This window comes from Eumetopias jubatus, unplaced genomic scaffold, assembly GCF_037043125.1.
Source record: "Eumetopias jubatus isolate StellerSeaLion01/CBP00866 unplaced genomic scaffold, mEumJub1_p1.0 scaffold_12, whole genome shotgun sequence".
NCBI lineage: Eukaryota > Metazoa > Chordata > Mammalia > Carnivora > Otariidae > Eumetopias > Eumetopias jubatus.
Window position 1 is genome coordinate 71,600,951 of NW_028274818.1, and position 13,726 is coordinate 71,614,676.

The window sequence follows — 13,726 nt, forward strand, 5'->3', positions numbered from 1 at the left end:
CACCCTCTTGGGCTCTCTCTCCCTCTCACTGTCTCTCACTCTCTCTCAAATAAATAAATAAATAATCTTTAAAAAATAAAAAATAAAAACTTTTAAAAAATTTTAAAAAAGAATTATTAGGGATGCCTGGGTGGCTCAGTAGGTTAAATGTCTGCCTTCGGCTCAGGTTATTATCGCAGGGTCCTGGGATCAAGTCCCGCATTGAGCCCCACATCAGGCTCCTTGCTTAGCAGGGAGCCTGCTTCGCCCTCTCCCTCTGCCTGCCGCTCCCCTGCTTGTGCGCTCTCTCTCTCTCTCTGTCAAATAAATAAAATCTTTAAAAATTTTTTTTAAAAATAGTTTTAAAAAGTTTTTGTTTTAATTCCAGCATAGTTAACACCAGTGTTATATTAGTTTCAGGTGTACAACAACTTTACTTATCAAATGTGAAGACATTTTTTAAGTCTAGTGTCAGCCAGTTAGAGCATCTGACTGATGGCAGTCTTCCTCTCTCCTCTTTGATCTTTCCAGAGATAACAAAAGAAAGACAAGTTTTCCTGTATTTTCTGTTTCCATAGGATTCACCCATTCAGAATAATTCAGGGCAAAGGGAGAAATCCTTCTCCAGCTCTGGGAGAGATTACTATAAAGATCTGTGTTATCTATTATTAAATAGCCTCTGGTTATTCCAGCGGCTCAAATGCCTGTCTCTAAGTCGTGTTAAGTAGCATCTTTACCTGCAGCTGAGACCCCAGCATTTTCCTGTGGTGCTTGCAGTGAAGGACTGCAGGGTGTGGAGGGCGCAGCCGTCACTGAGGACCAGCCCTGGGACAGACACGGGGGGATGTTGAGAACATGAGGTGAGCCTTGGGCCCGACCCCGTACTTCTCTGGTGTCTGTAAATTCGCTCCCCCCACCCCAAGCCTCTGGTCTATCTCATTGGCTCCAGAGGCCTGAGCTGCAGCCTCAGCTTTGCCATTTGCCACTATCCGTGTGCCTTCAGCATCATTTAATGGAATCCATTCTCTCCGCTGCTCAAAGCTCCTCTATGGTTTCCCACTGCACCTTTGAGCTACATGCATACAGCTCACCCCCGGCGCCCACCTGCAGTCATGTCTTCTCCTCTCTTCCTTTGCCCACCAGTCTCTGAGCACACCAGCTCCATCCTCCTCACTGCCCTGGCCTGGAAGGGATGCTCTCGCCCCCATCCCTGCTTCATTCGGAAATGCCCACCAGTGATGTCAGTCTCCTTGTGGAGGCTGCTTCTGCCCATTCTTGTGACAGCGTCCCCTCTGTCACCTCTCTGTCCATGCTTGTTCCCTTCTCACATGTGCCACAGTCTAATTCACTTGTCGCTTTTTTGTTTGCTTGGCTTTCGTCTGTCCCTGCACCAGATGGTCAGCCACAGAGCATGTCTCCGTGGGTCGCTGGTTCCCGGTGGACCTCTCAGTGGGTTTGATCTTCTCCTTCCTTCCTTATTGTCTGTCTTCTCTTTCTCCATTTCTCCCAAAGTCTCTGCTCATCAGCCTCCTGCACCAGCCTCACCTGTGAGCATTTACTGAGCAGTACATGTTGGCACCCGCGAGGCTCTGGCCTGGGGGCCTCCAGTGATCCTTGCCTCTCGTTGGTCTCACCCTTGTGTAACCCACTCCCTTTGTGTGGAGGCTGGATTTAGTGATTCACTTCTTTTTTTTTTTAAGATTTTATTTCTCAGAGAGCGAGAGAACAAGCGGGGGGACTGGCCGACAGAGCAGGCAGAGCGAGAAGCAGGCCTCCCACCGAGCAGGGAGCCCGATGTGGGACTCGATCCCAGGACCCTGGGATCATGACCTGAACTGAAGGCAGAAGCCCAACCGGCTGAACCACACAGGCGTCTTGTGATTCACTTCTAATGAGCAGAATTGAGTAGGAGCAGAGGCGTGTCACTTCTGAGATTAGGTTGTAAACAGACTGTGATTTCTCGGCGGCCCTCACGCGCTCCAGGTCTTGCTGGCTCACCCTGGGGGAGCCATGTCTGAGGAGAGGCCCTTGTGGTGAGGGACCAAGGTCAGTCAACTTGGACTCTCTCCCACAGTCAAATGGATGACTTGACCACGGCTATTGACCTTGAGCTTGAGGAGCTAGAGGCACCCAGCTAAGCCCTGTAGGGTACAGAAACCATGAGATAATAAGTATTTATTTTAAGCTACAATGTTTTGGGATCTTGGTTACACAGCAATAAGTAACTAATATACCTCCCTTGCTGGTTTCATAGCTGCCTCCATAACCATTCTCAGTGCCAATATCCCTGTATTTATATTTTCTTTCTCGACTCTTTGCACTTGATGTTGCCGCCTGGATATCTCATAAATGCCCCAGAGTCTTTGTGTTCAAGACCAAGCTCACGCAGCCCCTTGCAAGCTCCACGGCAGTGGCTCAGTTGCCGTTGCCCGCTGCGTCCCCAGTGCCCGGCACGTAGCAAATCCTCACTACACGTGTCTCCAGTGAGTCCTCCACATCAAATCTCTGTGCCTCTGATATTCTCTAGTCTGGTAAACATGTCACTCAAGCCAGAAATTGGGATTTATCCCTGATCCCCCGCTTTACCTCATTCTCACATCTCGTCAGTCTCCCAGTTCCGTAGGGTTAATATCCTAATATTTTACAAATCTGCCTATTTCTGTACTTCCACTGCTTGTCATCCAAGTCCAGGCCACCATCGTCACCTGCCAAGGCCATAGCAATGGCCTAACTGGTTTTTCTCTTTTTAAAAAGACTTTATTTATTTATTTGACACAGAGAGAGAGAGCACAAGCAGGGGGAGTGGCAGGCAGAGGTTGAGGAGAAGCACACTCTCCACTGAGGAGGGACCCCAATGTGGGGCTCCATCCCAGGACCCTGGGATCATGACCTGAGCAGAAGGGCCAACTTGTAACCAACTGAGCCACCCAGGCGCCCCACTCGTTTCTCTTTATTCACATTTTTTTTTAAAACAAAAGTTTTAGGTGTAACATACAGAAATGTACACAAACCAAGAATGAAGAGTACCATGAATTTCCACCAAGTGAGGACAGCCAGCCATTGCATTCCTGGCCTACTCTGGTGCCCCCTTCTGGCCATTTCCCTCCCCCATAATCACCATCTTAACTTCCCAACTATAGCAGATACATTTGGTCTGGTTTTGAACTTCATGTAAATGAAGTCACAGAATAGGATTTTTTGAAAAAGATTTTATTTCTTATTTCTTATTTCTTTTTTTTTTTCAAGATATTTAACTTAGTTATTTGAGAGAGAGCAAGCGAGAGTTTGAGCAGGGGGTGGAGAGGGAGAGGCTGACTTCCCACTGAGCAGGGAGCCCAACGTGGGTCTTCATCCCAGGACCCCAGGATCATGACCTGAGCTGAAGGCAGACACTTAGTCAACTGAGCCACCCCAGGTGCCCCTAAGATTTATTTTTAAGTAATCTCTAAACCCAAGGTAGGGCTCAAACACACAACCCCAAGATCAAGAGTCGCATGCCGTACAGACTGAGCCAGTCAGGCACCCCAAGGAATTCTTCATCTTGCTTACCCCATAGTGGGAGACCCAATCCATGTGTTGCTTGTTTCCTGAATGGTGTTCCTTGTTGCATTATTTGTTTATCCCACCTACCTAGACAGTAGGTGGTTTTCTGTTTGGGACTACATGTAGTAGTTCTTGTAAGTCTCTGGTGACCATGGGATGTGAGTTACTGCTGGGTTTCTACCCAGGAGTGAATCGCTTATGTCACAGAATATGTAGATGTTCAGCTTTAAAATATTCTGCCACCCACTTGTCTAGAGAGCTTACAATCTTTCCCCTCCCACCGTCTACAGACTCATCTTGTGTATATCTTACCCTGGTCCTAGGATCAGCCATTTCTCCAAGGGCCCTGATTCTTATCATTAGCTGATTCCCCCCCCCCCACATTATAAAACATTCACAAAGGGGTGCCTGGGTGGCTCAGTCAGTTAATCTGACTCGATCTCAGCTCAGGTCTTGATCTCAGGGTTGTAAGTTCAAGCCCTGCATTGCGCTCCATGCTGGGCATAGAACCTACTTAAAAAAAAATCACAAAAATTGCAATTTTGAAAGGATGAGATAAAGTAAAAATAAATGGAAACTCTACATTTTTTTTTTCACACCCACTGAAGTAAAAGAATATAAAAGATTCTGTGTGAGACCACAAGATCTGTAGAGGGAGTCTGAGGGCTGGGAGTGGGGGAGGGAGAATGTAGCAGGATGAAGGGTTGTAAATATAATCCAAAACTGCCATCAAGGGTGGGTGCTTGGGTGCCATTTGCTACTATGAGGGGCCTCCAGTAAAGGTCCTCTGGTGCTGAGCCCGGCAGGATGCCTTCTGTGTCCCCCTCTCCCCCCTGCCTCAGTGTCTTAGGCTTGCATGAATGAATGTAACCTGAAACTCTACCCGAGAGGGACACTTTAGGTATGAGATAGTAGGAGGTGGCAGCTGCAACGAAGGCTATTTTGGGATGATGACACTCTCCTGGTTTCCTAAAAATGCACCAATCTCTAAAGAAAAAGTAACTTAATTTACTCTAATTTCCACACCAAAGGGCCAGCCAGAGTGAGTTTTGAGCTATAGCTCAAACTAGCGCTGAGGCTTAAGCTGCTAGCCTTGACAATCATGGAAGGAAGCACTTGGCGTTGCTGCCTAGGAAGGGGCCTCTTGGCCTTTTCTGGAGCTTGCCCAGGGCAGGAAAAGGCCATTTCTGCTGACTGTGATGGGCAGGCTGCTGGGTCAGCCATACAAAGGAATGTACCATAGCTAAAAACCAGCAAGGCACCGCTTGAGATTTACAGAACTCTCAGCACATAACCATTCCTAAACCAGCACGGAAAGACTTGACCAGACTCTAGAATGGCTTCCAACAGCGCATGGCTAAGATGACCGCAGCCCTGCCTGAGAAAGCTCAATGCTGCAGGGAGAATTTAGTGTTTGTTCCAGCCAACAGCTGACCTCCCTTTCTTAGAGCATTTATTAAAAAGGGTTTATTATTGTATGTGTCTCAAAACCGAGAAGGATCTGTCATGGGAGAGCCATTCCTTTGGAGGGACCTGGCTTCTGTCTCCCTTCTCCGTGGGAGGATAGACTGCTGACTTCCACACCTGCCAGTGACACACCTCCTGGCCTGGTCACACCCCCACTGACCCGCTGTCTGTGATCGTTCACGACCCTGACTCTAGTGGGTCTTGCTCTCCTCCTCCCTCCTCCCTTTAAAACCCCAGTCACCTCTGCACAAACCCGACAGCGCTCAGCTCTTTCCCCTGCTGTCAGCAGTTACTGAATAAAGTCTGCTTTCGCTGCCTTGACGGATGTCTGGCTGTTTGGTTTTGACACAGCATGGTTTTTGTCCTCTCTGTTTTTATATTGAACAAGGTATGCGTCACAGAGGGGGCAGGTCGGCAGCATATGCTATACTCCCGTTTTTGAAACAAAATTCAGAACAGGTGAGTGTCGGAGGCCGGACGGGGCGCCGGGCCCTCGCGCAGACAGCTTCAGTTTCCCCACGCGAGACGCCGACTCGAGGGCTCGTGGCCGTCCTCCTCGCGGGCCTCACCGCCCCGGCTGTCCCCGCGCACGATGCCCACTGGCGGGCGCCGGGAGAGAGCCGGGAAACCGGAAGTTGAAATGAGGCAGCCGGACGGGAAACGCGGGCACACCTGCCAGAGGCAGGCGGTCCAATGTGACCCTCCCCCCTCGGCGGGGCTGTCCCTCGGGGGGGCGCGGACGGGAGCGCGCAGCTAGGGGCGGGGCCCTGGACTGGCGGATGGGCCAGGCCGTCGGGCGCCAGCCAATCACCGGTGGCTCCCGTGGGCGCGTGGGCGGGGCGGCGTCGCTGCCTGGGCGACGCGATGCAGCGTCGGTGTTCGGCCGGCTGGGGGCCTCGGGCTTGCCGCTGGCCGCGGGGGCGTCCACGCCCTGGTCTCAGTGGCCCTGAGGGTTCTTAGTTATTTGCTTTAAAAAAATTTGTATTCCTGGGGCCCCACCTGATTTCCCCACCTATCTGCTTTCCTTTTTTTTTTTCTTTTTCCATGGTTAGCATTTGCTCTGCTGTTTACTCGATTATTCCTGTTTTTCCTGGCCTCTCTCACATTCCTTTATTTCTCCTTATCTTCTCTCCTTCCTAAGGCTAGATAAGAGTTCTGCATTACCCTGTCTCCAGCCTGGCTGAACAGCCGTAATTAGTACAAGCTTTCTTCCCTTTCCTTTTTAAACATTTTTTCCCCTTCTTACTTCAGGTGGCGCCTTTTTCTAGTTCTTATTATTCTGATCGGTTTTGTGGGACCAGAGTCAATTCTCAGGCCAATGTCTGAAGGCAGATCATGATTTATTAACTGAAGGTGACCTCTTCTTAAGCTCAGTGAAGCCGCCAGATGCGGGAATGTTTGCTCGGTCTGAAGCCCAGATAAGCGCCTCCATCCGTGATAGTTGTCCTTGTGACAGGCTCCTGAGGTGAGTACATCCCCGAACTGGTGCCCCATGAGCTAGACAGCAGGTGTTTTCTGCTGAAGTTGTATGGAGTTCTTAAATTTTTATTTGAATCATCAACATTTTAAAAGTTGGGATATTTCACATATAAATCTAATTCTTTTTTTTTTGGCATCTCTTGAAAAATCCTCAAGCTTTGGCAATATTGAGCCCCAACTGCCCCCTTTGAACAAAATATGAATCCTTGAAACCCCTGCAGCTCCTCCCCCACTACCATCTTGCACCCAAGCCACTGGTCATTTGTGGTGCTGTTTGCTGGAGTCATTTAGGTTTTTGATCCCTGCTTTCCCTGGTGCCTTTCTGCGGTCTTTTAGGGACTGCAGTTCCCACACAGCAAATGTGAACACCCTTTCTCCTAGACCTGCTCAGTCCTAGAGCCAGCCCTGGAGGTGTTTCCTCTCACCTCCAGGAAGGGTCTAATGTCTGTCATATAGTAGGTGCTCAATAAATATTTTCTGAACAGTTAAATAAATGTTGAGACTTCATTTGGTTTAGTTTAGGTGATCTCGTGGTGGGATCCAAACTGCTGGACTTCCCCAGCATCCCTGAAGTGGCCCCATTTGTCTGGTAGAGAAACATTTGCCCAAGAATCAGGACACCCCCACTGTTTTGGGACTCGGTGCACGCCTAGAGCTGACGTGGGCTGAAATGGGTTACCACAGGAGTGAGTCTCCTTACTCTGGACACTGGTCATGTTCCTTGTTGGTGGAGAAACATTCACAGACTGAGTAGTTAATCTTTTTCACAGCCCCCTGTGACTTCTCAGTTTATAGTTCTCTGGCTTGACAATCGTATTGACTTTTGCTACAACTTTGGACATCCCTCTTTACCTTGAGGATTAAAACTCCTGGAAATACTGACCAGAGGCAAACCCCAAGGCTAATATTTTTTGTTCATCAAAGTGACAGTAGGATAGATCAGAATCCTAAAACATGCTTAACTCCAAAAGCAGAGTTGCAAATTCAGAATGCTGCAGGGGCAAGTGGGGACCAAATGCAGCTACATGAGAGCAGCCTCCGAATGTGGGGAATATGAGTGCAGGATTGCCTGATGTTCTGATTTTTCAAGAAAATCGATTTTATGAGAACTTTACTAATTGTTAAATGTTGGAAAACTAAAGTAGTTAACCCCCTGTGGGCCTACATAGCACACCTGTAGGCCGGCACAGGGCCAGGTGTGCCTGTCTTACTGGGTGAAGAGTCAGAGGATTCTGATGACTGGAGGCCACGGGCATGGGGAGGTTTCCTGGAATCTGACTCCAGAGCTGGCCCCACTCGTCTCCTGAGACCCATCCTCAATGCCCTGCTCAGGGGGGAGATGGGTTCTTCAACCTAGAAGTGAAGCAGTCTCAGCCTCCATTTTGGGAGCCTTGGTTCTCAGGGCCCAAAGGGAAAGCCAAGACTGGGAGATGGAGTCTGGGACCCTATTGACGACTGGGTCAGACCCCGTTACCCCTGATACACTCCCCAGCCTTGAGACGGAGCTGGGGAGGAGGTCTAGAGGAATCAGATTGGCCCGACACAGGGGTGAGGGTAGGGGGTAGTTCCCAGGCCTGTTTGCTAAATTTGCTCTGAGGGAGAGAGAACTCCACGCCAGTCTTGGGGAGAGCCCAGAGGACCTGCTCACCGGCCTGGGGGCCTTAGGTGAAATCCAGGAACGTCTCCACGGAGACACCATAAGACCTTCAGAAGCCGTGTGTGTCAAAAAGGACCATCGTGCCCCTCCACCCAGAAAAAGTGCCCTTCCTTCTGTGAGAACAGTTGCAGTGCCCTGTTTGAAATGTCAAATGTCAGAATCCTTGCACAGAATTTATTTCCCCATTTCGGCGTCCCTGCTTTGCTGGCATCACAAGTGCATGCCAGGTAAAGCGATCGTGAGCAGGCAGCGCAGACCTAGGACTCACCTCCCGGCTGAGAGCAGGTGCAGCACAGCTCAGGACCCCAGACCCGGAACCCTCGAAGCCGGGAACCCTGTAGGGCTGCAGCTGCGTGGGGAACGGGATCTGGGAGGGACTTCCTGTTGTCCCTAATCCCAGTCTCCACCCGGCTCCCTGGCCCGGTGCAGGCTGTGGAGTCTCCCTTCCTGGGGGGAGGGGGCCCCCACCACCCGAGGTGCCCCCTCTGCCTCCACCTCGGTGAGAGGGGCATTGGGAGGGAGCCTGGATCCCGAGATCCATGTGGGTGGCCGGCTGGCAGGAGGGGACGGGGTCAAAGGTGGAAGGCTTCAGGCTGGTGGGGAGAAAAGCGGGCCTGGACCCAGGTTCGGGAAGGGGAGGACATGGTCCGTCCAGGCCCCTGAGCAGGATGGACCTGGCGGGTGGTTGCAGCTGCAGGCCGCTCAGTTTCTGGATCCCAGGCGGGGCTGAGTCAGGTCGAGCGCAGGGTGTGTGTGTCTTGGGCCCGGGAGACAGTGGGGCCTCAATTCTCCCGCTGAGCTGGCTGTGAAGGGTGTGGCCACACCTGTTTTTAGGATCTCTGCAGACCTTTTGGCTCCTGATGGCAGGAGAGACAGATTCTAAGTCAGCCCTGGCTTTCCCTAACTGGGCTGCTCTGAGATGCAGAGTCCTGGCTTAAGTGACAAAGGGGACGATACAAAATAGCATTCTGTCAAGCGAGGGACCAAAAACCATCATAGAGAGTGAGGTCACTGGGAGGCATCTGGGAGGCTTTATTTCTGATTGGGACCAAGGATGGGTCTGGTCCTGCGTGGCGATTTTCACAGTGCTTTAGAGGTGCCCAGCAGACGCTGGCTGATTTCTTCCTGCTCTTTTAGGCTCCTGGCCAGAAGCTGGAGGGGGTTGGCCAACAAGAGGGAGAAACGACTCAGCTGTGCTTTCTACCTCTGACTCAGAAATGTCTGCAGACGGTGGAGGCACCCGGGTTGCCCAGGACAAGGAGCGAGCCCGAGAGGTATGGACGGGGTGCTGGGTGAGGGACGCATGTCCTGGAAGGACTGAGAGCAGGAGGAGATTTTCAAGGCAAGGAAGAGTTAGGCTCGCCAGGGTGCAGGGCTGGTGGAGGGGGGTGATGGGAGGTGTTGAAGAGATGGTGGTACGACAGGAAATGCCTTCCACCTGGGAGTCGACAGCTACCAAGCTGCTCCGCTTTGCCTGGCAATTTCAGTCGTCATTTGGCCAAAGGCCATACGAAATAGCAAGGAGGCTGCATGGGGGTCCTCCTGGTGAGGTTGCTCTCTGAACAGTGCCCAGAGCACGCAGGGAAGCCTCAGTTTACCCTCCCTCTGCCTAGGACCCCATCTCCACTCTCTCTAGGTCTAAGCACCTAGTCCTTCATGTACCTGTTGCCCATGTGTGTAATCACAACCGGGGGGGGGGGGGCGGGCAGAGCCACTGGGCTTGGAATCAAAGGAATATGAGTCAGCTGCAGCCAGGTATGTGCCTTGGGCAGGTCCCCTGCCTCTGGGAGCCAGGAGTGTCACCTATAACATGTCTGTCACGGGCCTGCTCTTCCTACCTGTCTCATCTAGGTGGTTGGGAGGCTCAGAGCCTCCCTATTATATTGTAACATAAAATAACACCCACAGCAACTAGAACCTAGGTCAGAGAAACCTACAGCACCTCAACTAGTAGTTCCAGGGGTTGTAAGTTCAAATACAAATCAAGTGCAGATCTTCCTCGACTTGTGTTGGGGTTACATCCTGATAAACCCATTGTAAGTGTAAGAAGTCGAAAATGCATTTAACACACTAACCTACTGAACATCATAGCTTAATCTGCCTCCCCCAGACGAGCTCAGAACACTAACATCAGCCTATAGTTGGGCAAAATCGCCTCCCACAGAGCCGTTTCATACTGAAGTGCTGAGCAGTATCTCATGTAATATAGTGAATACCATACTGAAAGAGAAAAACGGGATGGCGGTCAGTTTGTCGGTCGTTTACCCTTGTGAGCGCGTGGCTGACGGGGAGCTTTGGCTCCTGCCCCCGCATCCCCAGGGAGGACCGTGCTACAGATCGCTAGCCCAGCAGAAGATGCAAATTCAAAATTCGAAGTACAGTTTTTACCGAATGTGTTATCACTTTAGTGCCATCATAAAGTCGACAACTGGTTAAGTTGAGCCGTTGTAAGTCAGGGACTGTCTGTATTAATTGTTCCATTTTCGTGCCATAGACGCACAAAGGAGTGTCAGCTCTGTTTGCTTTCCCTTCCGTGACCCCTTGGTAACACCCGATGGGCCTCACACGTCCCTGACGTTCTCTGCTACTGTTGGATTCTGTCAGCTCACACAGTAGGGTAATAATAATAATTATTGGCACCAGTCTGTGTTTATCCAGAATGTTCCAGAGTGCGCAGATCTTTCTCACAGGTTATCTGTGCATGAGGCAGAGCAGCTGAGTCTCAGAGGCTGCCTGGCCCAGGTGGCTCCCTGGCCTGAGGGTCTTTCCCTCTGAGACCCTAATAACATAGATGGTAGGTGGGGGGTGGTGGAGGGAGAAGCCTGGCCAGTCCCTGTGTTGTGGATGATAGGGAGGCCTCACCAGGGGCCTCCCAAGGCAAAGGAAGTGACTTTCCCAAAACTCTTGAGGTTTGTGCGAAGGCGGTGCCTGCTCCAGGTTGAGCAGCTAGTGAGGGACCGGCCTGGATGGCTTGGATCTGAGTCCTGGTTGCCTGACTCCAAAGCCCCTTTCTCACCGTCCCAGGGGCTGGAGCTGAGGCTGGTGTGAAGAAGTGGGGACTGGGTAGGAGGACCCTGGAAGCACCATTGTGGTGGGTGGTGCTGCAGGGGTGAACCGGGAGGTTTTCCTTCTGTCTGACCGAGGTGGGCGTGGGCCTTGGCGCAGTTAGCGGTGCCCTTGGGCTTTTTTCTCCAAACCCCAAAACTCCAACTTCTGTGACCAAATTGAGTCAGGCTGGAAATGGCCCAAGGCCACATGATACCTCCCTGTCATCTCCAAGAAATGGTGGCCCTGGGGTTGACTTGTGAGTCAGATACCCTTGAGTTCCACCCTTGGCCAAGCACTCATGGGATCTGTGATCTAGGGCCGTTGTCTGATCTCTGAGCCTGGATACATCAGTTTCCTGTGTCTGTGTAACAACCAGAATTTATTCCCTCAGTTCTAGAGGCCAGAAACCCCAAATCACAGCACTGCGGGGGCTCCCTTCCCAGCCTCTAGGAAGAGGATCCTTCTGCCTCTCAGTGTCTGGTGGCTCCAAGTGTCCCTTGGCTTCACCCCAGCTCTGACTCCATCTTCACGTGGCTTTCTCTGTGTTTCCATGTCTTTTCCTCTTATAAGGACACCAGTCATTGGATTTAGGACCCAGTCTAAATGCAGGATGATTTCATCTCAGGATCCTTAACTAATTACATCTTCAAATAAGGTCATGTTCTGAGGTTCCGAGCAGATGTGAAATTTGGGGGGACACTATTCAATCCACTGCACTTGGTTTCCTCAGTGTTAAACGGTAACAGTCCACACTGCTGTGGGTGGTACGAGGCTGGAATTGAGAAGGCATCTACTCTGTGGGCACCTGGCACGCCTGCCCCTGGCCCGACCTCGAGCCTTCCTTCCCTTGCTGCCGCGGCCTTGTGGAGGCAAAGCAGAGATGTGCGGGTCCCCGGGCCAGAAGAAAGCAAGGCCAGTCCTTCAATCTGTGCTTTGCATTTGGGTGTGTGTGGCCCCTGCCAGGACCCTCAGGTGTGGAGCTCAGCTGAGTCTCCCATACTCTGCCCGGGTGCTGATGGGGGCTGTCATTCCAAGGTTCCAGGTCATGAGCATCCTTGTCAAGAAATGCTTTCTGAGTCGGAGGAGATGGTGCCTTTGGGAGCTGCTCAGGAGTCACCCCACATCAAGACGGAGCCGGAAGAGCCACACCCTGAGGGGGCATCGCAGGGGGATGGGGCTCCAGGAACGCCAGGCTGGGTGTCCCTAAGCCAGGGCTCTAAGGAGAAAGCTCTTTTCCTGCCTGGTGGAGGTGAGGAGAGGGATGGAGAGGGACGTGGAGAGATGCACTTTGTTGGGTGGCAGCTGTGGGGAGAGGTGGAGGCTCACAGCATGGGGGGGGGCACAAGCTCTCTTGCCATGGAGATGCCCGGATGTCTGCCCACCTGCCCCTCAGAGGCCGCTCCCGCACAACTTTAGAACCTACTGACCCTCTTATTGGGTCAGGTTGGGGGTGGAGTTTGAGGCAGCTGTGGTGTCCCTGGTAAGCCAGGAATGGTCTGCTCAGGGGGAGCGGTGGGGCCCAGCACGGTGAGGTGTCCGCCCTGAGGACCTCTCTCCTCTCTCAGCCCTCCCCTCCCCCCAGATCCCCGGGCTTGCTCGCGAAGGGAGGACCAGAGATCGGCAGATGGCTGCGGCACTGCTTACAGCCTGGTCCCAGGTGAGTGTCCCTGTTCAAGTGCAAGGCTGGAGGAAGAGCACAAGGATGTGGAGAAATGGCATGTCTGTGCCTCAGCGTCTGGATCTGAGCGCCGGACCCGAGGGTGGGGGCCAGAGGGGGGCGCGTGGAGAGCCTGACCTTTGGTTGTGGTGCTGGAAAGGGCCCTTGTCTTTGTCTTTTATTTTTATTTATTTATTTATTTATTTTTAATTTTTTTTTTAAAGATTTTATTTATTTGACAGAGAGAGAGACAGCGAGAGAGGGAACACAAGCAGGGGGAGTGGGAGAGGGAGAAGCAGACATCCCACGGAGCAGGGAGCCCGATGCGGGGCTTGATCCCAGGACCCTGGGACCATGACCTGAGCCGAAGGCAGACGCTTAGTGACTGAGCCACCCAGGCGCCCTGTCTTCGTCTTTTGTTTTCTGTTGTACACAACTGCTTTGTTATTGCCCGCCCCCGGGCAAAAGTCACCCTTGGGCGGTTGTCCTGCTTCACCATCAGACAAATTGGGAGGACAGGCCTTACTCGGGGCAGCAGGTTGGAGGCTGGGGAGGGGTCGCCCTCATCTTGGAGCCATGTGCCCCTCCACGGTGTCCCAGCGTGCCCTGGAGAGTGGGCATTGTGTGTTGTTTCAGATGCCAGTGACCTTTGAGGATGTGGCTCTATACCTCTCCCGGGAGGAGTGGGGGCGGCTGGACCACGCGCAGCAGAGCTTCTATAGGGACGTCCTGCAGAAGAGGAACGGGCTGTCCTTGGGTAAGGGCCCGAGGTTGTGCTGGGGTGGCTACTTACTGGGGCCCGGTGCCAGAGGTGGGGCCGTCCCGCCGTCCCCTCCTTCCAGGGCCTAAGTTCCTTCTCATCGTTCATGTGGGCCGCTCTCTTCTATAACACCTTC

General features: G+C 52.1%; 1 protein-coding gene across 13 annotated transcripts in view; it reads left to right on the forward strand.

Annotated features, from left to right (window-relative positions):
- ZNF205 (zinc finger protein 205) overlaps nt 1-13,726 on the forward strand; it is a 32,805-nt gene that overhangs the window by 16,105 nt on the left and 2,974 nt on the right. For 11 of the 13 annotated variants that reach the window (XM_088017307.1, XM_088017309.1, XM_088017302.1 and 8 more), the window contains 6 exons: nt 723-839; nt 1,680-6,454; nt 9,263-9,399; nt 12,209-12,422; nt 12,739-12,830; nt 13,467-13,587. In XM_088017307.1, the coding sequence (XP_087873433.1) occupies nt 9,343-9,399; nt 12,209-12,422; nt 12,739-12,830; nt 13,467-13,587 (484 nt within the window). In that variant the 5' untranslated portion in view covers nt 723-839; nt 1,680-6,454; nt 9,263-9,342. Of the gene's footprint in view, nt 1-722; nt 6,455-9,262; nt 9,400-12,208; nt 12,423-12,738; nt 12,831-13,466; nt 13,588-13,726 lie in introns of all 13 variants that reach the window. The other 2 variants (XM_088017306.1, XM_088017303.1) reach the window with 2 other exon arrangements.